Here is a 23,150-nt window from a genome sequence, read left to right on the forward strand (position 1 = left end):
AAGCATACTGACAGTCTAAGCTTACTAGTAGTTTCTGAAGTCCTTTAACTGGCATCAACCCATTGCACTGCTTTGAAATTAGCATTAATACCTATTAATCCAACAATCAGACATTAAAAGAAAAAGCCATATAATAGCAGAGGCCAAGTATTAATCTAATAAACAAGAGACCTCCCTATGTGCTATGGCATACAGTGAATTAGCCCCAATAAAGCAACTGTCAGAAACCCCTGCCATCATGGAAGGGCAGAGACAGCGGTGAACTTTGCTCCAGCAAGAAATCCAATACTCCAAACTGCTTGGTTTGCATCTTCCAGACTTGGCTTCACCTGAGGAAGGATCTGCAGGAGGGGCACCGTCTTCACTCATCTGCTGCTGTCTGAACTTCAATCGGTCGTTTCTATGCAGCAATGACAGCCCCCCCTTTGTTCAGGTTGGCTGAAGAACTAGGGAGTGCTGCCAAAGGCGAACCGAACTGACCTTGTCAAAAAATAAAAGTTTCTCTCATCCTGGCTATGGCAAAACGACATTGAACCTGGCAGATCCGTGAGTCTGCAGCACCAGGAGAGTTGCAGAAGAAGAGGATTGAAACCACAAATGCAGGTTTTACAGTGTTTATTTTTCCAATACCACAAGGGACATACAAGAGCAGGGCCCTCTGGAGAGCTCTGCAGACCAGACCAGCTTCAATCTGTACGCTACAGTGGCCCCAAAGGGCACAGAGCCAGACTGCCCAGCTCTGCTTCCTATCTTTGGTAAGCAGGTTTTCATACCATCCCCTCAGACTTCTCTAATACTGCATTTCAATTCACCCCAGCACCTGGCTGTCTCTCATTTTACAATATAAAGCTGCCAGATTGGTGAAGGGTAAACCATTTCAGAGACAACAAAGCTGACTGCAGCCCACAGATTTCACACTCCCTATGGATCTCAGAACAGGGAAGTCTACAATTAAAAAAGGCGCACGGTCAAGAGGTAGGTAGGAGGTAGAAAAGGGGTGGGAGAAAGCATCACAATCCTCACTAGCTGTTTAAATAAAATGGTAGGTTTGCACTTGGGGCAACCCAGTCCTGAGAGGCAACTGCTCAAAGGAGGAAGGGTCAGGTTTCTCTTGCTCGCATCAATCACGGATGCGAAAGAGCTTTCACCTCTTTGCACTGCAGCTTTAACACTGTTCATGGCGATAGCAGTGAATTGTTACTGCCAAAGAGAGGAGAGAGAGAGAGAGAGAGAGAAAAAGAGAGAGAGAGAGAGTTTGAGAGAAAGAGAAGCAAGATACAACCAAGCTCAGCAAATCATGGCAGGTCGTCCTGGAGATTGCATTGCAGTCCATGTGTGCACAGCCGCCAGTGGGGCAGAGGGAGGCAGCTGGAATCGAGACACACACCTTTGCACGTTCAGCCTCACATCAGGCAAGACAGAATACAGTGGCTCTGACTACAGATGCAGATTAATAACTAACACCACTTTAATGCAATACTGCTGAAGAGCCCAAAAAAAAAAGGAACAAAAAGAAATTAAAAAAACAGAAAAGAAATCCAAAAAAAGAAAAAAAAGAAAAAGAAACCCCCAGAAAACCCCATTATGTTCTTTGTACATTACATCCATTTACAGAATTGGCCAGTACTGTGTACAACATATAATTACATGATCAAACAAATGCAGAGAGTATACACTTACAGGAGCCAAATAATCCACTTTATACATCCAAGAATGAAAAGTTAAAAGTATAAAAAAGAAAAAAGGGAAACACTGCTTTGAATGTTAGATGACCATCACACACAGATGCACAGCTAGACACTTGCGAGTGGTCAGATGCTGTCATGGTAAAATCCTTATTGTAGGGCTTTAATACAGAGAGATTACTGGCCACACAAATGAATTCTCAGGAACCCTTGACCTTTTATACTAGTTTGTAGCAGTATTTGCTAGGAGAAGCGGCCACGTCAACTGGTCCAACAGTTCGGGAAGCCAGGCATCTTCCTTCAGTCCAGAAGACACCGAGGCTGGCAGCTAGCATGTTTGGCTTCCTGCATTCCCTACACATGGCTCCGTCCAACATGTGGTCACCCATACGGGACTCGTTAGCCACCTGCAGCGTTTTCCTGGTCACTTTGTTCTGCTGTAGCATTCAAAGGAGCATGCAGAACCACCATCTGCAGAGAAGCTTCACGTCTACATTGATTGTACAGTAGTACTTTTTCCACACACAGGGAGTGGAGATGGCAGAAGGGGAGAGTGGAAGACTGGATTCTGCTCTGCTAAGGCAGAACAGGGCCTAACCTAGCTCAGCCCTTAAAATGGAAACACACCCTGCTTCAGTTCCTTTGGATATAACAGTCTCCTCTAAGAGGTCCATAGATTCGCCCAGCAGGCTGCCTCTCAGTCAGGGATTAGCCTCAGTACATGTACCAGAGCACAATCAACATTTCCATGATGGCATTAAGCAGACCGGAGTGTAACTGTGAGCAAGAAAAGGTTTTGCATCGTCGATTTGAGTGGGAAGGCAAATCAACTTTCTCACCAAAACTTAAGAGTGTAATATTGTCTCTATTATAAACAGATTCATATCTGTATACAGGTTTGAGGATCAGTCATTATCAAAATACACACACTAAATATACAATTTTTCCCATGGCCATAATTTATTATCTCACCACAAGGCACAATACACAAAGCTTAGAGGGTCCTATACAGTCATCATGACAAAATGCCCCGCATCCTTTACACATAATCATGGCTTTAAGGCTGCAGGAACACTTGAGCGATATTTCTTCCACACTGCTGCTATCAGCAAACATCTGCACAGAGAGAGACGCATTATGATTTGCAGCAAAGTTCGCTTTGTGGGTTAGCTGCATCATGCTTCCAGCGAGGCCCCTGGGAAAAGCTGGAGCATTGGATGAAAAATTAAAGCTGGTGGAATTAAGCTGAAACTTAGAAAGCTTCCCATAAAATGCCTGTTTGATATTAAGCTGAGAGGGGATGGAAGAAGGCTCCAAAGGCTGATTGAGTCCTTTTCCTGGCTCTCTTGGTAACTTGAAAAACGGCAAGTCCATGACCAGGGGAACGCTTTGCAAATGCTCCATCAGTTCCACAGGATTTGGGGCAGCATCCTTCCTGTTCTCCATGTTACTCTTGGCTGGGTCCCCACAGGCCAGGACGTTCTCATTTTTTATTCCTCCCAGGGTACTGGCTGGTTGTTTCGAAGGCCATTCCTCCCTAGCAGTTGGTACTCCTGCTCCAGGGGCACAGCTCTTATTCGGTGGCATCTGCTTGCTGGGAGACAAAGTTCCCAGGGCTGGAACATGCTCCAAAGCTCTAGGATGATGTAGCCTAGCAGGGCTGTTGCAGGGGAAGCCAGAACCAAAAAGCTTTTTGCCTTGGACACCAACATAATGTTTATTGACAGAGGTTCCACCATTCTGATTTGGACTGAGAGAGGTTACATTTGGAGATAAAAATCTAAGTGCTGCAGGTGGATTTAGCTTTTCCGGACTTTTGTTTGTGACGACATTTGTTAATGGATTGTGCTGTGGGACACTATGGACCTGAGGCAACTCTTTCTGATTTTCAAAGCTACAAGAGGAGGCTTTTCTTTCTCTGCGGCCCAACTCTTCAGGCTTCTGTGAGCCACGCACAAGGCTTCCCAGGTGGTCTTGAGAGTTTAAGTTTAGACCAACTTTGGGATGCGTTTCTGGAATGTCAGACGGGGTCTCTATAGCTTCTGTTCTGGGCAATGCTGTCCCAGAGTTGCCTTGCTTTTTCTGGGGATCTCCCAGAGATCTCTGAGAGTAGAAATCACCACTTCTACTTAGGGCACCTGTACTTATTTCCACATCTTGTGAAGAATCTTGGTCAAAGTAGCTACTGCTACTCCTCTCCATTTGCAAGGAATGGTTTTCCGAGGACCTGTCCAGATGTGGTTCTGTAATTTCTATTTGGATGCTGGCATGTGATACTGGGAGAACTTTCTCCAAAGAAAGATTCCCCTTGAGCAGCTGCATAACCAGAGGGTTGTTGGCTTCAACAGAGGACATGGGCCTGGTGGGAGTGGGCAGCTTTTTCTGGATCTCAGGTGTTTGGGTTAGAGGTGTATGTGGCACCCACCTCTGAGGCTGAGACGAGTTACTCACCACTGTTACTGAAGGCAAATCCACCACATATGAAAGACTGTCACTTTTCATAGTGGATTCAGATCCAATCCTGTTGAATCTCCCAGCCTGGCTCTGCTTGGAGGAGTCTTTTCCTGTAGCTTCCTCCTGGTTGATGTTCTTGAAGCACATCTCCATCTCTGCATTCTCATCTGTTAGGTCAGCTTCAAAATCTGAAGCAGTTTCTGTGGTTTCACTGTGTATGCTTTGGGTTTCGTCATCTCCATTTGTCTTCAGCTCCTGAATCTCCCTCATTTGCTGACAGGCATTTTTCATGTCTGCTCCAGGCAGCTTCTCCCACAGCTGAGGAAGTCCTTCAGAGATATCTATTCCATCCTGAGATGGTAGACCATCATGTGAAAAGGGTTTCACCAGAGACCCCCTGCGCTGCTCTCCTCCGTTCTGTATTTCACTTTCATTCAATCTCTCTGCTGGTAGGTGTGTGAAAACGCTTAACCCTGGGCCCATGTTCTCCATTCCAACTGCATTCATTTTTGAGTTCTCACAATTAATGGCACCATCTCCTGTAGATGAGTCAGAGCCATTAAATCTAGCTTCACTGTCTGGCTCTTGTTGTTCTTTACCTTCTGGTGATGATTCTGGAGTAAGAAAAGATTGCACAGGCAAAGTTTCCTTGCCAACAGGATTACAGTTCAACTCTGTAGGAGCACTACCATCTTTACGCCCTGAAACAATACTGCTCTCTCCTACTAAACTCACTACAGACCCCTGTGCCTGAGAACAAGAGAGGCTGTTCTCACGAGGAACCATGCATTCCTGCTGATTGCACAGGCTTTCAGCCCTTATGTCCTGTAGGAGTGGCTCAGAGTTGTCTTCCTGCTCCTCAGAAGTCGCAGTGTCAAAGGATGACCCAGTCAAAGGACTGCTGCGCGGGAGTTTAGCTGAACCAGCAGTAAGCTGAGCTCCCCCTGAGACAGCATCTGCAGCACGTTCGAGAAGACAGCCTCCCTCACCGTTAGGAGCGCAGGCATCCAGTTTTGCAGGTCTAGAGGGATGTGTGTTAGCCACCTGCACAGCTACCTCAGAATTAGCCTCTTCTAGAGGGGGAGGCGGCAGTAATTGTGTTCGTTGTAGATTTGACGAACACTTTCCATGAGTTCTCTTTGATTTCCTGTGCTCTGTATGGCTACTGGAGTCTCCTCCTCCTTTATCTGTGCTGCTCCCCCCTCCTCCTCCTGGCCCACCCCCACCTCCAATGGCTGTAGCAGCCTCTCGCTGGGCTCGGGCTTGCAAAGCACGGGCTTTAATGTCTGCGAGTGTTCTGGCACCTGTCCTGCCCCGACTGGAGGGCTCCGTGTTGGGGATGATCCTGGGGCATATCTGGTAAGCTGGCTGACCTTTAACCACCCAGGGTGGTTTGATACGTGAAAGTTGAATCTGAAAGAAAACCACAGGGAAAAAAAGGGTCAGTCGGTATTTTAATCCAACAGTGGATGGTTCTTAGAAGGCAAAAGGCATTGTGTTCTAAACTGATTTACAAAAATGAGCATTAGAGAAATTCAGTGCATTTGGCTAAAGTTTCTGCAGAGGGATTTTGCAGCTGCCCTTCGTCTCTGTTCAGACTGTGCCATGCCACATTTTAAGATTTACTTTATGGTGACATCATCCTTGTTGTCCTGCAGACAAATACTAAACTGATGGGATAAGCACCACCAGAGTCTGCACTTTATAGAGAAGAGTCAGTTTTGATTTCTATCAGGTGTAATCACTCTGGACTCAGTAGAATGGGGTCCCCCTATCCAAGGGCACAGCCGGAGTTTCAGGGAAGCCAGAATCCTCTCCTTCACACCCCACAGACAGGGAGGTTATGATGACAGGATTTGAAAATCTTTACTACACTACTTCAGCGAGCACCAGGAAAAAGCATTCCTATGCTCACAGACCTACAAGCAACCTGTGTAATAAATCAAGGCTATTGTGCATTCTTTTGCAGGACACCTTGGAATGATTTTTCACTCTGCACCACTGTCTAAACAAACCAAAAGAATGCAGTAGTTAGATTTTAGCCAGCTCAATCAATGAACGACTCTTTCATCCCTCTCAAGACGACACTTGATATATTTAGTGTTACTTTGATGCTACCTGGCAAGATATCCCTACAGTAATAAGCAATTATAATTCCCTCTCCTACCCGGATGGGTGGGACTTTGGGCTCCTCTTTAGTAGGCTGTGGCTTTTCTGGGTGAACACTTTCAATTGTGTTACGAAAGGACTGACGATTGTCAAGCCGGGGCTTCTTTTCGGGGAAGGAGGCAGAGGCAGCCTCCTCAAAGCATTTCCTCTTCTGGTCCTTTGACTCTCGAGCTGAGTTCTCCTGTGGCAAACTGGGAATTCTGTTTACAGATGCAGCTGCCAGTGACAGATCTTCCAGTTTGCCGTGCAGTCTGGATGCCTCTGGAGAAACCAGCAATCCTGAACTCTCCGGCTTCAACGATGCTGAGGAAGAGCCCATCAGATCTTCTTTCAAGTCCACATCAGCTTTCATCTCTCTATGGAAGGACGAATCTGGTGCCACAGATGCCATCTCTTTGGTAGTCTCAGTTTGCTCAGGCTCACGTATTTTATACAGGCTTCTTCTTGCTCTGCATCGCAGATCTGTCCGAGAACGTTTCTTGAAGTGTCCATCTCGCTGCCGTGTAGAAGGACCACGCAGTGGCCTTGAGGCTTCTCCCTGGACAGACAATCCAGTCCTGTTCTCAGCACCTTGCACCGAATTCTGCTGCTGAGATTCTTCTCGAGTCAAACCCAACCTGCAAAGAGGAGAACTGGTTAAAAAGCCAGAACAAACCTCATTAGGTCAGATTCCACCCCACTGGAGAACTGTAGTTTATCAATCACAGCATGCACTAACAGAGCTGTATTTGGCTCTTTATGGAACGCAAAGTAGACACTCATCAAGCCCTAGGTAAAACCAACAGACAAAGACCTCTTACGTGGTCATTATGAGAGTCAAGAGTTGTGGCATAAAACTAAATCTGCAACATCACTAGTCCAGGGGACAAAAACGTTGATGGGTGCTGGAACTCTGCTGGGACCAGCCGCTTTCACCTAATCCTGAAGCAGACCCAAGGATCCTGGAATGATTCACCCCATAATTAACAATCCTAAAGGAGCATATGTTGCTGTTTCTCCAAGACATCCCCCTCCACTTGACCAAATCAGAGTGAGGCAGGTGAGGTGGTATTACTTACTTCTGCCCATAGTAGTCCTCAAAGAACTTTTCTTTCCACTGTTCCACTCTCTTCTCCTTCTCCATTTCCTGCCGTATTCGAACTTGCATCTCGTGTGTGAATTCCCCTGCACAGGAACCAGCAAGTGTAGATTTAATTACCCCAAATATCTACCCAACTGAGATCAAGAGCACTCACTCCCAGGGTGAAATCCTGGCCCCATGTAACAGCAAAATTCCCATAACATCAGTAGGGCCAGGACTTCATCCCTAGAGGTTAATTACATTGTATGAAATATCCTCATGTGACAACATTAAAAAAAAAACAAAGGAAGCTGTCTTGATTCAAGGGTCACAGAATCTTCCCATGTGAAAATCTGGAACCTTACATTTGCTTTAAAAAAAAAAAAAGTGCTCCTAGACCTCGGTTGTCTGAAGTCCTCAGGATGCAAAAAAAGAGTCAGAATGGAATATCTCTTCCCCCAAGACCGCCCAGAGGCTTAAGCAACAGCTCAGAGGTGTGACATTCCCACTCATCACGTTAGGGTGTGAATCTGGACACCGATTCATAGGAGCAACGCTAAATGCCTATGCTGTTTTTTATTTTGACACCCGTATGCATTATTCATGTTTCTATTTACTTCAACACGAGTTTCCAGTTTCAAGTTTACCAGAAGTTACCACACAATTATAAGTCCATCTTACAGAACCCAGAGGAGCTAGCTAAAGAGGGCCAGTTTGTCTATAGAGTATGTAGGGTACTGGGTCGGGGCATTACAGCAACTTCCTTTTGTGCAGAGGGATTTGTATTTACAGTAATTCTGAGAGAGGGGGGTGGGGAGAAAAGATTAAACACTCAGATACTACAGTGATCAGCACAAAATAGATATGCAGAGCAGAGCCAGGATCTGCAACCAGAGTGGGAAGCAGGCCCAGAGATTTTGTGGCGCTACACATCCTTTCCTAATGGTTACACAAGGACACAGTTCCTGAAACCTTATTCTGTGGCAACCTGGGGTCACGGTATCTTTGAGTCTGTATCCTTCACGCACTGCAGCCACGAGAGGGCAACACCATCACAACCCCTTGAACAGGTGTGAAAACTACATTCCACCCAGTAGGGGCAGCATTAGAGGAGAGTTACAAGTCTAGTAGCATTTTATATTTCTGCAGCATTTTGCTCTAAAGACCCCTAAGTTACCCTCTCCTTAGGTGCTTAAATCCTTTTGAAAAAAGGAGGTGTGGTGGGGGAGGGTGCAATGTAGGCAACCAGATTGTAAAGCTGGTGGAGAACCAAGCTCCAACTGAACAGGTAGGAGAAGTGAGAGGCATATCCTGCAGGCATCCTTCCCGTCATTGAGAGATCAAATCTACCCACCATCAGCCAGGCGCTCCCTCCAACTCTGAGCAGCATGCGTAAAGAACTCGTTGTTTAGGGCACTGCCACTGAGACGCATCAGCCCATCTGCCCCAACCTAAAGAAAACAGAGTGTAAGCAGCCAGAAGACACATTGTAGCTCTTCAAGAACAGAAACAATACAGTAAGGAGCACCAGTACATGCAGCAACAGTCATGTGCCTGTACCTGTCTGTCAACCTCTGGCAGGAGGCAGAGAAGCTGCTGCTGGAAGTGTGCCGGGAGCACATTGAAGGTTCGGGAGTTTATCAGAGCACGGAGGTTGGTGTTGACAAGAATAGACCCAGGTGTCTCAAAGTCGATATCCTCACCCCTGTTTCGCTTCATTTGCCCTGTAGTTTTCAGACAACCAAAGAAAAATTTTAAAAATATATTTATAGAAAACATTTTATAAACATGGGTACCCAACCCACATAGCCAAATGCTGCTGTAACCTGCTTCTCTACAGGAGAAAAAGGATGTGGCACTCTGACACAAGGAGAGGATTCCTTAAAATACTTAGCGTTTAGAAATGTTTATTACATAAACAGACGGACTGCTTAATACAGAAGAGAGGGCTAGTATTTTGAGACCAGTGGGCTTCTCAAGAACCTTTTTCCAAAACAACCATGAATCAGGTGCTTTGCAAAGTACTTTCCACCAGGAAGCAGGAGTAAGCTTAGCCCTGAATCATTGCAAACATTAAGAATACCTCTCTTCTGTTTTGGAACCACCATCTGTAGATGTCCAAAAGTCAGGCCACTTTGATACGGGAGGCCAGTGACCCCACCAGCCACACCCCGGGAGACCCGTGGCACAAGAAAAGCAATGCTTCTCCATTACTGTATGTCTGTGAGGCATTCAAGGGGTGGGGCTAGTGGGTTTCCAAGGGGACAGCTCTTTAGCTCACCTGGTGAGATCATTTATAGGCATGAGGAATCTGCACTATTTTGGGAGGCATCACATGTCATTGACTCAGACGTGCCTTAAGAAATTTTCACATGGATTAAAGCGTGCAGCATGGTGGCATATCCACAATATGGCTGATAAAGGCTTTATCCTTTGCTCAGGACTTTTCTTAACAGGTTTTTCAGAAAGGTATGTTAAGCATTTCCTTGCAATTATGCCAGTGTGCAAACAAATGGCCCTTAATGCTGCATTTCAGAGTCAACAGCATCTAGAAAGTCCTTGCCTCGTTGACTGTGGGGAAAGAATTATGTGATGTTGAGGACCTTCTGGCTTGGCAAAGATGTTTAGATTAAAAGTCCAGAAGTTCTCCCTTCAAAATGGACCGACTTGGACATGGCTGAACTTGATTTGTTTTTTTTTTTCCCACCCCCAGGACTGTATCCTGGACTATATACTGAAGCACCTACCAGCCGTCGGCTTCCGAATACCTCTCAGGAGCTGGGGAGGGTCCCTGTTAATTTCTGTTCGACTCCGCACAGTGGCACCGCACAAAGCCAAGGAGCTGCTGCTACTGCTGGAAGTGCTGCTGCTCTCTCCATCCACATGCCTTCCTGTAAACCCTAATGGCAAAACCATCTGTCAGAGATGCACGAAGCAGCCCCACCTGGGGAGCGATTCTGGCATACGATAGCAATCTGCTTACAACAGATCCACTGCTAGCTAGGCACAACTGGCTGCTCAAATATTAAGTACATATTTTAACCCATAAGACAGCAGTGTGCAAATTCATTAGAATTATCTGCAAGCTTAGCAAATATTAAAAGACATCTTTGCCCCATGCTGGTTCTGGAAGAATTTATATGGAGAGCTAGCTGTAAGGACCAGCAGACAAAGAGCTACGCCATGCTAAAAACAGTCCAGATGGATCAAGCACTCACCTGAGGCAGACTCCATGTGTGCTCCATTTACTTTCAGTGGAGTCAGGACAACTCGGGGCAACATCACACCAGTCTTTTTCTTTTGCTTGCTTGTCTGTGTTCCAGAGAAAGACAAGACAAGCTGTGTAGGGCGCACACAGATTATCTTAGAAACTGTACCTTTTCCTAGTTGAATTCATTCATGAACCACCACCTGGCCACAAACAGGCTTCCAGCCTATGAGCTGCGTGTTAGGCATTTACTCAGGTTACTGATAGCAGCAAGACTGCAGCCTCTTTGTACCCACTAGCTTAGTATTAAAAGTGGTACAATCTTTTTTCTAAGCTGTAGATTCCCCATTCACACTCGCTCCCTGAACTGTCACCTGTTAAGGAGGGGGCACTAATGCACATCCAATTCTTCTCAGACCTACACCCAATCTCCACATAGTACCCCAAAAGCTGCCAGAACCAAAAAAAAAAAAAAAAAGATGCATCTACACAAGCTGTACACTGTGCTTGAGCCAGCCATGAGCTCTGCCCACCCAATACTTCCCAAGCTTCAAACCTGGAGTTGAAGTGGCATGCTTGTCCCCCCTACCTGTGAAGCTGCTCTGTAGCTCTCCCTGGCAGTGGAGAGACCCTTGCTCTGAGATTCAGCAGAGCAGGAGGCATTGGAGGAGGTTTCATCAAGAGACACTGAAACAAGAGAGTATGTGATTAGCCCTTGAAGTTGACACTTGCAGCATAACGTTAACATTGTTAGACACTTACCATCATTATCACCACTCACAGTGCTGGCTTCATTGGACTCGCAGCTTTCTGCATCCGCTGCATCCTCCAGCTCCTCTCCCTCTTGCACAGACAGGTTCCGAGACCACTGCAAGGCGTCCTTCTAGAGGGGCCAAGCAGAACCCAGGTGACTTCCGCCAGAACATTAAGTTGAGACCAACAGGAACATCCACTCTAATAGCTACAGTTATCACTGCTTAGACAGAGGCTCTTGAATAAAATGGAACCAAGTTGTACAACATTTGCTCATTAGGATGAACATGCACACGCTCCTGCCACCTCTGCTGATTAACGGACACAATTAAAAACACAGAAAAATCTCTAGGCAAGAACTAGCTTGAATAACTCAGTTGGATAAATATGAGCATGCCTATGTTATGCGCTGGCTGCTAGTGAGAACAGGGATGATCCCACTTCAGGAAGGAGGTTAGACTACATAGCTTGTAGAGGTCCTTCCAAGCCTACTTCTCTATGGTTCTATGCCTGAGCATGCCCCCTGGCCAAACATAGAAAGGTCACTTAAGTCACCTTTCATGCTACATTTTCCAGGTCTGGTGCACATGTATGGGAGCAGGTCCCTTGCCAGGAGTAGTAAGGACATGGTGCAGACCATGCTGCCCCCACTGACCTGTTCAGCCCATCCGTGACAACTGGGTCTACCAGAGGGGCTGCATGCATGACAATGCCTTCATTTCACCAAGGAAGGTAAGACTGACCACCCTTCTTCCCTCCCTGCTTGGCATCCCCCAGCCACAGGGCACAGTGGTGCTTTACCCAGTGCACAAAGCTTGTTAGCTGTGCCTCCACCGTGGCCCAGCACAGCCTAACAACCCAAGGCCAGGACTTGCATACGTGAAGCAAGCTCCAAGCAAGACTGGCCCCGTCACTGTTCTTCACCTAGCCCTCTGTACTGGGTGCCCCCAGAAGCATAGCAGGGCACCCGTCATACAGCCTCACATGCCCTGGTGCTGCCTCACACTGAGCCCTCTGTCCCAGGTGCCCCTGGAGTTACATGCGGACCCAGGGCTCTAAGGTCACTGCCCCACAAAGATTCGTGAGACCAGGATGCTCTGGGGTGGCACTGCCCAGAGCCAGCCCTCTGGGACACTTCATCCCATTACTCCATGGAATCACCTGGACCCCAAGACCTTGGCAAGGTGCATGGGGCAAACTCATTGCCCCAGACCTCATCTCTACTGAAAGGGATGCCCAGCTAATGGGGAGTAGGCTGTTCTAGGGCCTCTTCTGGCATGCAGGTGCAGCCTCTGGCATGCAGGTGCCCAAAAAGTATAAATTCCTCCCACCCCCATCCATATCATGAGGTCTGAAGGTGCCACCACAGGAGGTCCTCCATATGCTCTATCCCTGGGCCCTGCTTGTCCTGTCCCACAAAAAGTGTGGGCCTTGAAGCTGTCACTGTGCACCTAAGTTATCTTTAGGTGCCTCAATTGAGGCCACCACAGGGTAAGGACACCTGTTATGGCTGTGGCCATAAAATAATAAATCTAGTGCAGCTGATAAGGGACATGGAGCCCCCAGGCCCTGAGACTCCCTTACCAAAGACTCCATGCACAGCAAGAGCAAGGTTAAGACTTTTCTGGCCCTGCAGTTGCTGACTAAGGGTTTGGGATCCTTGCCTGCCATATAAAATTGCAGTGTTTGCAGGGCCAGAGAAGGGTTAACCTTACTCTTGGCACTGACACCTCGCTTCACAGTAGTATCCTGCTGCTGCTCCACTTCACTTGTGGCCAGAGGCTTGAGCCCTCTTGCTGTCTCAGGGTATGCCTCTTGAGGGAGGGGAGAGGATCAGAGTGGCACTCAGGGAGAGAGGGGCTTCACTTGTGGCACACCTGCCAAAAAAAAGGCTGGTCACCACTGCTGTAGACAACCCCACATGTCCTCTTGCAATTTTTAACAGGCCAACAGCACAAACTGTGCCTGCAAATATGCTGGAGATACAATTCCAGGCTGAATGAAAGCATGTTTGACCTGCTATGAAGGAAGCCCATCCACTGAACTAGCTTTTTGTATCTGGTATTTCATAAATTCTAGTACGTGTCTCCCAGTGCTAAATACACAGTTTCATAGTTAGTAGAGTCGAAGGGACCTGAGCAGATCATGAAGTCCGAACCCCTGCCATGGCAGGAAAGGGTACTGGTGATTGTCTAGCCTTGCCTTAAAGACCCCCAGGGTAGGATCCAGCACCACTTCTCTTGGAAGTTGGTTCCAGATCCTAGTCGCCCTGACAGCGAAGTCGCGCCTCCTGGTGTCTAATCTGAATTTCCCCTCTGCCAGCTTGTGACCACTATTCCTGGTCACTCCTGGCAGTGCTTGGGGGAACAGGGACTCCCCCAATGCCTGCTGATCCCCTCTGACTAGCTTGTAACAGGCTACTAGATCCCCCCTCAGCCTTCTCTTGTGGAGGCTGAACAGGTTCAGGTCCCATAGCCTCTCCTTGTAGGGTCTGCCCTGCTGCCCCCTGACCAGGAGAGTGGCCCTCCTCTGGACCCTCTCCATGTTGTCCACATCCCTCTTGAAGCGTGGCACCAAGAACTTGACGCAGTACTCTAGTTGTGGCCTGACCAGTGCTGCATAGAGGGGGAGGATCACCTCCCTGGACCTGCTTGAGATGCATCTGTGGATGCATGACAAGGTGCAGTTGGCCTTCCTGACTGCATCCCCACACTGCCGGCTCATGTTCATCTTAGCATCAATGAGGACTCCAAGATCCTTTTCTGCCTCTGCACTGATGAGAAGGGAGACATGAAGCAGAACATCTGTGTGTGTGCATGTGTACGTGCACATACATGCAAGTGTGTCTGGTGGGAGCAGGGGAAGGAATAGCTGCTCTTCCCTATCTGGCTAGCAGACAATTTCAGTATCTGGTATCTGGTGTCATTAGTGCCCTTCCTTCTAACTGTGGCCCACTGCCATCTTGGTAGCACGCACCCTGTTTTCATTCTTATTGTGTGCCCCATTGCCAACACAAAAGGCAGCAATGAAGACTTAGCAGTTCTCATTTTTTCCCTCCTTTGCCTTTTATTCCCCTTTATAAAGAGAGGGATTTTTAAAATAGATTTGGTCTGCTAGTGGAGAAGCCAGCACTATAGTTTTTAATTAAGTTAACCCCATACAGACTTTTCAGATACAAGAACTGAACCACCAGCATGCTCCATGAATACTTTTCAGCAGAGTAATTCAAGTACACCTGAAATATGTAAAACAAACAACTGTTTGGTTGGATCTGTCCATGTGTAACTTTTGTTATTCCTTCTAACATTCAGAAAAAAAAGTGATTCATCCTTAGAATGAAAAGCTGCATGACAGTATTTAGCCACTGATTTTTTTTCACTTCTAGAGATAAAGAGCTAGCAGTGTCAGAGCAGGCAGCTACTGAGCTGCCACGCTTCAAGCATTCATTTGAATTGATTACATGTGTGACAAATAAAAACACTTTGGAACTCGATCTATTCTCAGACATAAAATGGCAATTAGCATAATGCATCTTTGAAGGAAGAGACAAAAGATGGGGGAGAGAAGAACATCTGAGATGTCAGTCATTTATTCGCCTGTCCTTAACAGTAGAGAATACAGCACTAAAAATGGAGGAACTTAGGCATGTCCTCTACATTTAAAATGAAAGGGCCTGTCAGCTCAAACTGACTGGTAAGTGATTTCAGGTAGAACTGTTAGGCGCTTCGGGGAAAAGAAGGATCACAACTGTAAATACTGTGGCAGGGAAACTGTGTAATGGTAAACAAATGAGAAAATTCACACTAACTTCTTCAAGTAATTGTACGTTAGATACTTTCAGACAGATGTTATTTGCAATCGGACTGTACCTTTTTTCAACAACTGGAAGGGAATCACAGAGGTCTTACCATGTTGACAAGGCACTATCATCCCATAACTGCATTAACTAAAAGACTGGCATTCTGAGTAGTGGTAAAAGAGAAGTTTGCCTTGCTTGTGTAATTTAAGAGTTAAAAAAACTGCAATTTATCATGACCGTCTCTTATGCAGACAGAAATTCCCAATCCCAGAGACTATTTCACAAGAAGTTACTGTATCTGATATGTCAAGCTGATATACTTTATAACATCAACCTCTTCAAGTTAGATATGTGACTGGTCCCCAGATAGGAAGAGAGGAGTTCACAGTTTACCTTGAGCGTGAAAAGGCTGATACGTCCAGGCAGCTTATAAAAGAGTCCATCACCCCCCCTTGAATTGGAATGTAGCATGGCGTTGAGGCAGGCCAGGGGGGAAGTACCACTGCAAACAGAGAGAAAAAGGATTAATGATTTAAACCCCAGTTTAGAGAATGCACTATGCCATCCACTGGTTTATTCCCCTTTAAACCAGCAGCAGCAGGTAGAGAGGATGGTTATAAACTTTATGGAAATGTATTTTAGCCAGTCAAAACCAATTATTGTTTTACTTTCTGAACTGCATAGTCTTGGCATATCACAGCAAACAAGGGAAACAGCTTGTTATGTCAATGTTCAAGTCACCCTAGGTCATATTAAGAAGTTTCTAACACAAGATGCTTCTTCTTTCTACAGTTCTTCTGGCCCAATGTTGCTAAGGAAACCTGGCTTTGTAAGCAGAGGTACAACATTTTTCCAAACACTTCCAAAACAGTCTCCTGTACTATACGTCTCACCAGAAGAATACATGCCCAGGTGGTGTAGCTGAGGGCTTTAATGCCATTATTCTAGGTGGCCTACAGGACTCAGGGGTTGTTTGTCACTTCTAAGTAAAGCAACCGTCCTACGCCACTACTGATGACACGTTTGTGCCACACATCACCATGTCATGTTTTCCACAGTCATATGGGTACATGGTACTTAGAGGAGACGTTAACAGCAAAGCAGAATTCACCGTTATTCAAAGTGAAACTAAAACTGGTATCAGACCAAACGTTTCAGTCCAAAATGTCAAATAATTTTATCTCAGCTTGTCAAACTGAAAACCAGCCTTAGTCGGCTTCTGGTTTCATTTTGACTGTGTTTGTTTTCAGGCATTTCTTTGTTAGCCTGGAAAGCAAGCAAAGTTACCATGGGTTGCTTTTATATACCACGAAGAAGTTCCGATTCCTCCTCTATTACACAATTTCTCCCGTGGCACCAAAACGAATGTGGTAAATAAGTTACCAGGCAACAGAACAGAAATTCAAAGAGGGGAAAAAGTGTAACTTCCCCAGCTGAAGCTGCAGCTGAGAATGAGAGAACTCAAAACATTTGCAGGTTCTAAAATTTAGCTATGAGGCTCGCCCCAAAAGCCCCAGCTCAAGCATAAGCCACTAACAACCAGTGTTGCACTTCTTGAAGAATACAGCCAAGTGTCTGTTAGAATCAGGACTGACTCATCTGGAAGAGGGTCCTTTGAGTCACTGTGCTATTTCTTTCAAGATTTAGGATTTCTCTGGGAAGTCCCCCAAACCCTGACAATTAGCTAGACAAGATCTCTGCTTGTAGTGGTCACTCCATATTTTAATCATTGAATCTGCAGCAAATACTTGTCCTTTCACTTACATGATAAAGAGAGAAAGCAGTTGCTCTTTGTAGCATAAAACCAATGATGGGACAAATGGAAGCAGAAATCCCTTGGAGAAAAATCACCAATCCCTAAACAAATTAATTTAACCCAAGATTTAAATGCTAACACTTGGCAAAGCCTGCTTTTACCTGCCTGTCATGAAAAAGGTGCCCAAAGCAAACAAGCAAGAAAAATCTGCACTAAGAGAAGACAGCCTGTGACCGCCATTCACGAGGGACAATTTAATGCCGACAGACCCCACATAGGGAAGAGGGCTGAACAAAGGAAGGAAATAGGTGAATAACTAATCCAAACAGGGCAAAACCATGAAGCTTTTCAATCTTACTCCATTTTTATTCCACATTCTGCTCTGACATTGTTGCCCATGTCCAGTCCCACCAACAACCTCCTCTTTGGGGGCTGGACTCAATGATCTTCCAAGGTCCCTTCCAGCCCTAATGTCTACGAAATCTATAAGAAACCTAAATGAGTGGGTGCTTCAGTGGCTCTGCTACCAAGAAGGCACCGCACTGCAAGCTGGCACAGTCCCTTTTCAAACAACAGTAACTCCTACATATTACACCTCTGTTTGAATTACAACCTTGTTCACTACTCAAACCATCATGACTGGTTCCTAATTTCAGAGGGAAAGAGAAGCAGAAACAAATAAAAATTTTGAATGACCAAATCCCAAAGGAATTCATTTACCTTCTATAGTTATGCAGAGGTTCAACAGTGATGCATACAACATGGTGGAAAACAGTCCGTGGAACCGAGGGAGGGAAAAGATACAATTAGAGGAGCACAGAGTATTCATATCCCACGGAAGTCAATCAATACTCAACATCCAAAGACAGGCTGAGCTACTATCAGTAATCAATCCTGGTGACTTCCAACTCATTGCACAAGTAAAGGAGTTTGCAGCATCAGAGGCAGCAAACATCTCCTTCCTCTGGCCTGCCAAATATTGTGCATCTCCCTTCTGCTTTATAACAAAACCAAGAATTCCAGGAGACTAATCCCAGATGACACTTGGTCTTCCATCCCTATGATTTTTTTGGGTCAGGTTCAGGTTTTTCTCCAGGTCAAAGATGCAATAAGGTGCACCTCTTTTCTGTACTCCCAGTCTACAGGGGCCACAAAAAGTACAGCAGTACTAATATACCAAGTGCTGGAAAATGAAGGGAGCTCAATATGTTGCTTATATAAGGAAGGTGCCTTCTGTGACCCCGGAAAAGGCATGGTACATCCTCTGAAGTGGAAGCTTTATGGAGACAAAGTTTTTTGACTCATTGTAAAAGCACGGACCCAGTATTAGTAGCTAGTTATTTATTTATAAAAGGAACATGCGAAGGACAAGTATTGATGTGAGAGACAGATCTGCAGTCGGCATTTACTGTATTTTACAAAATCCCCGCAACTCCACTAAAAGGCACAGAGGGTCAGTGCTTTTGTTCCAATGAACTTGAAAATCCTCCAAAACTGTCAAAGAAAATGACCTAATACATTCTCACCCTAGACAATCAGACTACAGAGGGAGAGAAAAGGAAAAAAAAGACAGGTTAGAGAAAGGAGGAAGAGCTGCACTAAGAAATCCAGCCCCTTCTATCCACCCTCCCCCATACCACACACTTTGTTTTAGACAAGAAGATCAATACTAACCTCATTTCCTTTAGTCCCTCAGCCTCTATGACCTGCAGAATCTGTTTCGGGGTCATAGGAGCATCAGAGTAATTTTCCAGCACCTGAAGAGAGAAAAAACCCGGGACTCAACATACAATTTCTGTTCACATTCACAGAGCTGCTTCCTTAACTGGGATTAAAATACAAGTATGGACCTCCCAGAATTTACCATCTCCGTAAGGATACCTGCTACCAAATGTGGGCCGCCCCAGGAGCAGACAACATGGATGTTCCGTGCACATTTCAAACAGCTGCAAACGTCTTGCCTTGCTTCCTCAGAAGGTCCCTAACTAATCAAAGTGCTATTGTGCAAAGTGGGAAGCATACCGTATTCATTTATACTGGCCATCTCAAACAGGATATTGAAGTAAGGCAGAGGGTTCAGAGAAAGGGAACAGGAACAATTAGATACAGGAAAAAAGTACACATAGAAACACTGAAAAGGCTGAGACTACCTTAGAAAGTGAATCAGAGGAGATATGGAAAAGGGCATACAATAACAAGCAAACAAAAAAAAGGGTCTTAAGAAAGAGCTTCTTTTTTTCTTGTATTATGAAACAGGGTGGAGGGAGAGTCAGTTCAAGTGAAAGTCAACAAACTGCTTTCTCCAGCACAATGCTGGGTTAACCTGTGGAACTCGCTGCTTCAGCACATCATTGAAGCCAACAGCTTAGCTGGATTTAAAAAAAATAAAAATAAAGGAGTGGACATTTTAGAGAGATAACTAGGTATGCACAGTAATAGGAAACATGTACAGATACAGAAGGGATGTAAGCCTTTATTTCAGAGGTGAAGCTAGCCTCTACTTACTAGGACTTAGGAAGAAGTCCCCTTCATTTCATATTACCCATAACCATCTACTCCATAGGATTTCTTGCCCCTCCCTTGGAAGCAGCTGATACTACCCACCGTTAGTGACAGGATCCCAAACTAGACAGACCACTGGTCTGATCCAGTATAACAATTCCCATGTAAAATGCAATACATGCCCTGAACTACCCTAAAGCAGCAGCAATGGCTATTCTTTCTGGGACACTGGTTTAATAATCATACACAAAATTCCCCAGCGTAATGATCACAGTGACATGAAATCCAGATGCCAGTAGTCGCAGTTCGATATACAAGTTGGCAACATGATCCTGTCTTTCAATTGATCTAGTACAAGCAATGAGTAGAGAAAACAAATGGCCCTCTTTTCTGTCAGCAACATCTAGAATTGAGTCACTGCAGCATCCTGTTGGGAGCAATGGCTGTGCTCTCCCTTCAATATGAGAAGCTGTATGAACAGAACTGTCTGCAAGAAAGTGGCCCAGGTCACCACCTCTATTGTTACCACTACCTCCCAGCCTCTGTCAAGAAAGAAAAAGCCCAACCTGAATGACACAGCTTTACTGTCATACTGCAGTTAAAAGTCTGCCTACGCTTCTCACTGAAAAGCAAAACCAAATCACATCCACTGTGTGACAGGAACACATTTGGAAAAGAAAATATACCAAGTGTGGTACTGTCAGCTTGGCAGGGGACTGGAAGTTGGGAATGGTGAAACTACAATTAAATACAATGAAAACTCCACTGGAGTCTAAAGAAAAAAAATCCAGGAAAATAAACTAGATTAAAAGAAAGTAAACTATTTTAATTCTCAGCCAGCACAGCTCTGTAACATTCGTCCACACTAATAAGACCTAAAGGGGTGTACACCTTTGGTGCTGTCTGCAGAAACTGTCACCCTTCTTCACGCAGAAGGAAAGGGCATCTGATGTGGGACATGGACCATTCAAAAGCCAAGTGTGAAATGGAACATGCACGTTGTAAGAAATACAGAAAACATCTACTGCTTGCAACACTTCTGGAAACCCCCCCTCCAGGACACAGAACTCAAAGGCAATCAAACAAGGCACAGCCCACAACCAGGCACGAATGAATTACCTCCAGAAATGAGCACTCCTATTCAGGAGGACAATTCATAGTTCCCAGCTGTATCAGGTGTACCGCTCACTGTTTAATGCAGGAGCTGAAGACCGCCGGATGCTCTCCTACTCTCATGGATCCTGCTAATGCTGGAGGAATTCTTCCTCTGGCTACGACAGACCATGGCTATATCACGAACCAAGTCTAAGCAGGAATAACTCAGGAACAAAGAAGGATATTTCTTCCCCAAGAAGCAAAAAGCAATTTTTGCAATATTTCCAGTTCCTGCCAGCTCCTTAGTACCAGAATTGTGAATGTTTATGGTACTCCTCCAATTACCCCCTTGCTAGCCTCAGGATCTGTCCTGAACACTCCCTGTGGTTCTACATCATTAACTAAGTGTTAAAATACTGTTTTTACAGAATGTGCAAAACATTAGCTCTACAATACGCAGCACCAAAAAACCACTTTTGCTTTCCATCCAGGCGAGCAACCTAAAAGAATACAAAATGTAATGCTAGCTACTAAAGAGTCATATTAAAAGCATTTTGATAGGTAGCATATGAACAGCCTGGTCTTGAACAAAGATCCATTTTTAATAGATTTCCAATCAATTAGAAAGGGAGTTTGCAACCTGGGAACTCAGCTAGGCAAGACTTGGTTTCCCTAAATGGATAATCTGTGATGAGGTTGAGCCAATGACAAACCAGAAATAGAACAAAGATGCTGCTGGGACTTAGAGACCTCAGGCACACAGCATACAGAGGGATGAAGCTCTAACCAAGAGGGATGCAACAGAAACTACAGGTGTGCAAAGGTTCACTGATGGACCACATGCCAGTGAGCCTGAACCAGTAATGGAGCTGGGCCATGAAATAGCTCGCTGCCCTATTTACGCAGTAGCTTTGAGGCAGCCCACAAATACCAAGCAGGTCTCCATTAGAACTCAGTACGTTGGGTGGAAGAAGCATTTTGCAAGAAAATTTAGCCTTTACTCTCCACCTCTGGGTCACTCGCCAGCAGAGTCACCCAAGAGCCTGTGGAAGCACATCATCCATAAAATGAGTATTCCAACAGGGATGTGCAGGGCAAAGCACTTCACTGCATGGACCTGGCATTACTGTTCCCCAAATGCTACTTTAGATTGAAGAGCTAGAGATGAGCAGAAGTTATACTGGCTCAAAAATAATGATCCTCCCCAAGAGCTACCAGAAGGTTAGATTTCCTTTCCTTTCTTGATCAGTCCTGGGAGCATTTTGTTGACCAAGCAAGTTCCCTTCAGAAGCAGTATTTAAGAATAACTTCTAAAATTCATTCAACATATTGGACACTAAAACCAATCTGACCTAAAGCAATCATACACCGCCCGTTTAATATTTATATACCCTAATATACATCCATGCCAAAGACAAAAAAAAAAAAGCAATGTACGTCTTCTCTATATTGGTCTGTATACAACACACTAAATATGGCAAGGTATCCAAGTGGTAGCCGTAGTGGTCCAGAGACAATGTCAGTCAGGACTTGTAGTAGAGATGATACCTTTTATTCGACCAACAAGAATTTTGCAACAAAAATAAAAGTATCTTTAATTGCAAGGTTTTGGGCACAAACGCCCTTCATCAGGCATCGGAGAAAAGACTACAAAAGGGCAGAAATGAAAGTTTATATTCCCTAGGATTTCACAGTCCTAAACAGGGCAAGCGTATTCATGACCAAGAGCTAATGACAACTTCAAGAAGGAAACCGACCTTGTTCCACCAGTACTTGCTTGAAGACAGTAGGACCACCGTCCTACAGCTCCACAGGGTTTACTGGAGAAGAAGGGGCTCCTCTTCCCACCAGCGTTAAAAGGAGAGGGCAGAAACCGTGAGCACTACAGGGCGTGCAAAAAAAAGCCGTGCGTGCCACTTGCACTAGAACAGCATACCCGTGCCCGTGCCAGCTCAGCCGGGGCAGGTGACAAGATTAACCCAGCTGCATTAATACAGTTCGGGGAAGGAACCTGGTCTCCAATGTGCGTTCCCACCTCCCTTTTTTTTAAATGCAAACCCCGATCGTTTTATGGTCAAATTAAAGTTTTTTCTTTAAATTGCACACCCGGACTTGAGAAACGACCATAGTTTTTTACCAAAGAAAGCACCGTCCCACCAGCGCTGTCAGAGCAAATATCGACTCTGCACACTGACACCTTAAATAGATGGATGGATTGATCCCCCCCAGACTGAGAAACATAAGTTTCAGGACTAGTTACCAAAAAACAGACATTACAATCCTGACGGCGAGACCGTGAGCCAGCCGGAGGGAGTGATGTTTTCATGTGTGGCTGCACTCGGGATAGACAAATATGCTTGAATATATTCGGGGGGTTTAATAAGAGATGTCACTGCTACCCACACACGGTCTGCGTGCAACTAATCCGTGATAAGGGCCCGCTTTCCACACGGGACGAGGCAGGTCGCCCCTGTATGAGCTCAGGACGCTCCCGACAGGAGCGGTTCTCAGGCCCCGGCCCCGGCCCTGCCCCGTGCAGCCCCTAAGGGCAGGACAGGCCTCCCTCCCCGCCCCGCCGCGGGGCCCCCTCACCAGGCGGGCGGCCTCGGCCCACGTGCGCTCCTTCTTCCTACGCTGCTTCATCTCCTTCATCTTCCTCTGCGGCGGCG

General features: G+C 45.7%; 1 protein-coding gene across 2 annotated transcripts; it reads right to left on the reverse strand.

Moving 5' to 3' along the window:
• Nucleotides 1–598: 598 nt before the first annotated feature.
• On the reverse strand, nt 599–23,144 carry ASXL1 (additional sex combs like 1, transcriptional regulator). Of its 2 annotated transcripts, none has more exons than XM_019509968.1 (13): nt 23,074–23,144; nt 18,559–18,641; nt 17,605–17,607; nt 15,522–15,630; nt 11,339–11,459; nt 11,166–11,263; nt 10,587–10,680; nt 10,116–10,268; nt 8,929–9,092; nt 8,723–8,819; nt 7,367–7,472; nt 6,307–6,925; nt 599–5,552 (listed from the first exon to the last, which is right to left on the reverse strand). In XM_019509968.1, exons 1-13 carry the CDS (start codon nt 23,131–23,133, stop codon nt 2,649–2,651), a joined length of 4,611 nt encoding a protein of 1,536 aa, XP_019365513.1. In that variant the 5' UTR covers nt 23,134–23,144; the 3' UTR covers nt 599–2,648. The 2 variants fall into 2 exon arrangements, with proteins under 2 accessions (XP_019365513.1, XP_019365512.1); XM_019509967.1 differs by having other exon boundaries at nt 10,587–10,707.
• Nucleotides 23,145–23,150: the final 6 nt, after the last annotated feature.

Source organism: Gavialis gangeticus, unplaced genomic scaffold (assembly GCF_001723915.1).
Source record: "Gavialis gangeticus isolate Ggan-Ray unplaced genomic scaffold, GavGan_comp1, whole genome shotgun sequence".
Taxonomy (NCBI): domain Eukaryota; kingdom Metazoa; phylum Chordata; order Crocodylia; family Gavialidae; genus Gavialis; species Gavialis gangeticus.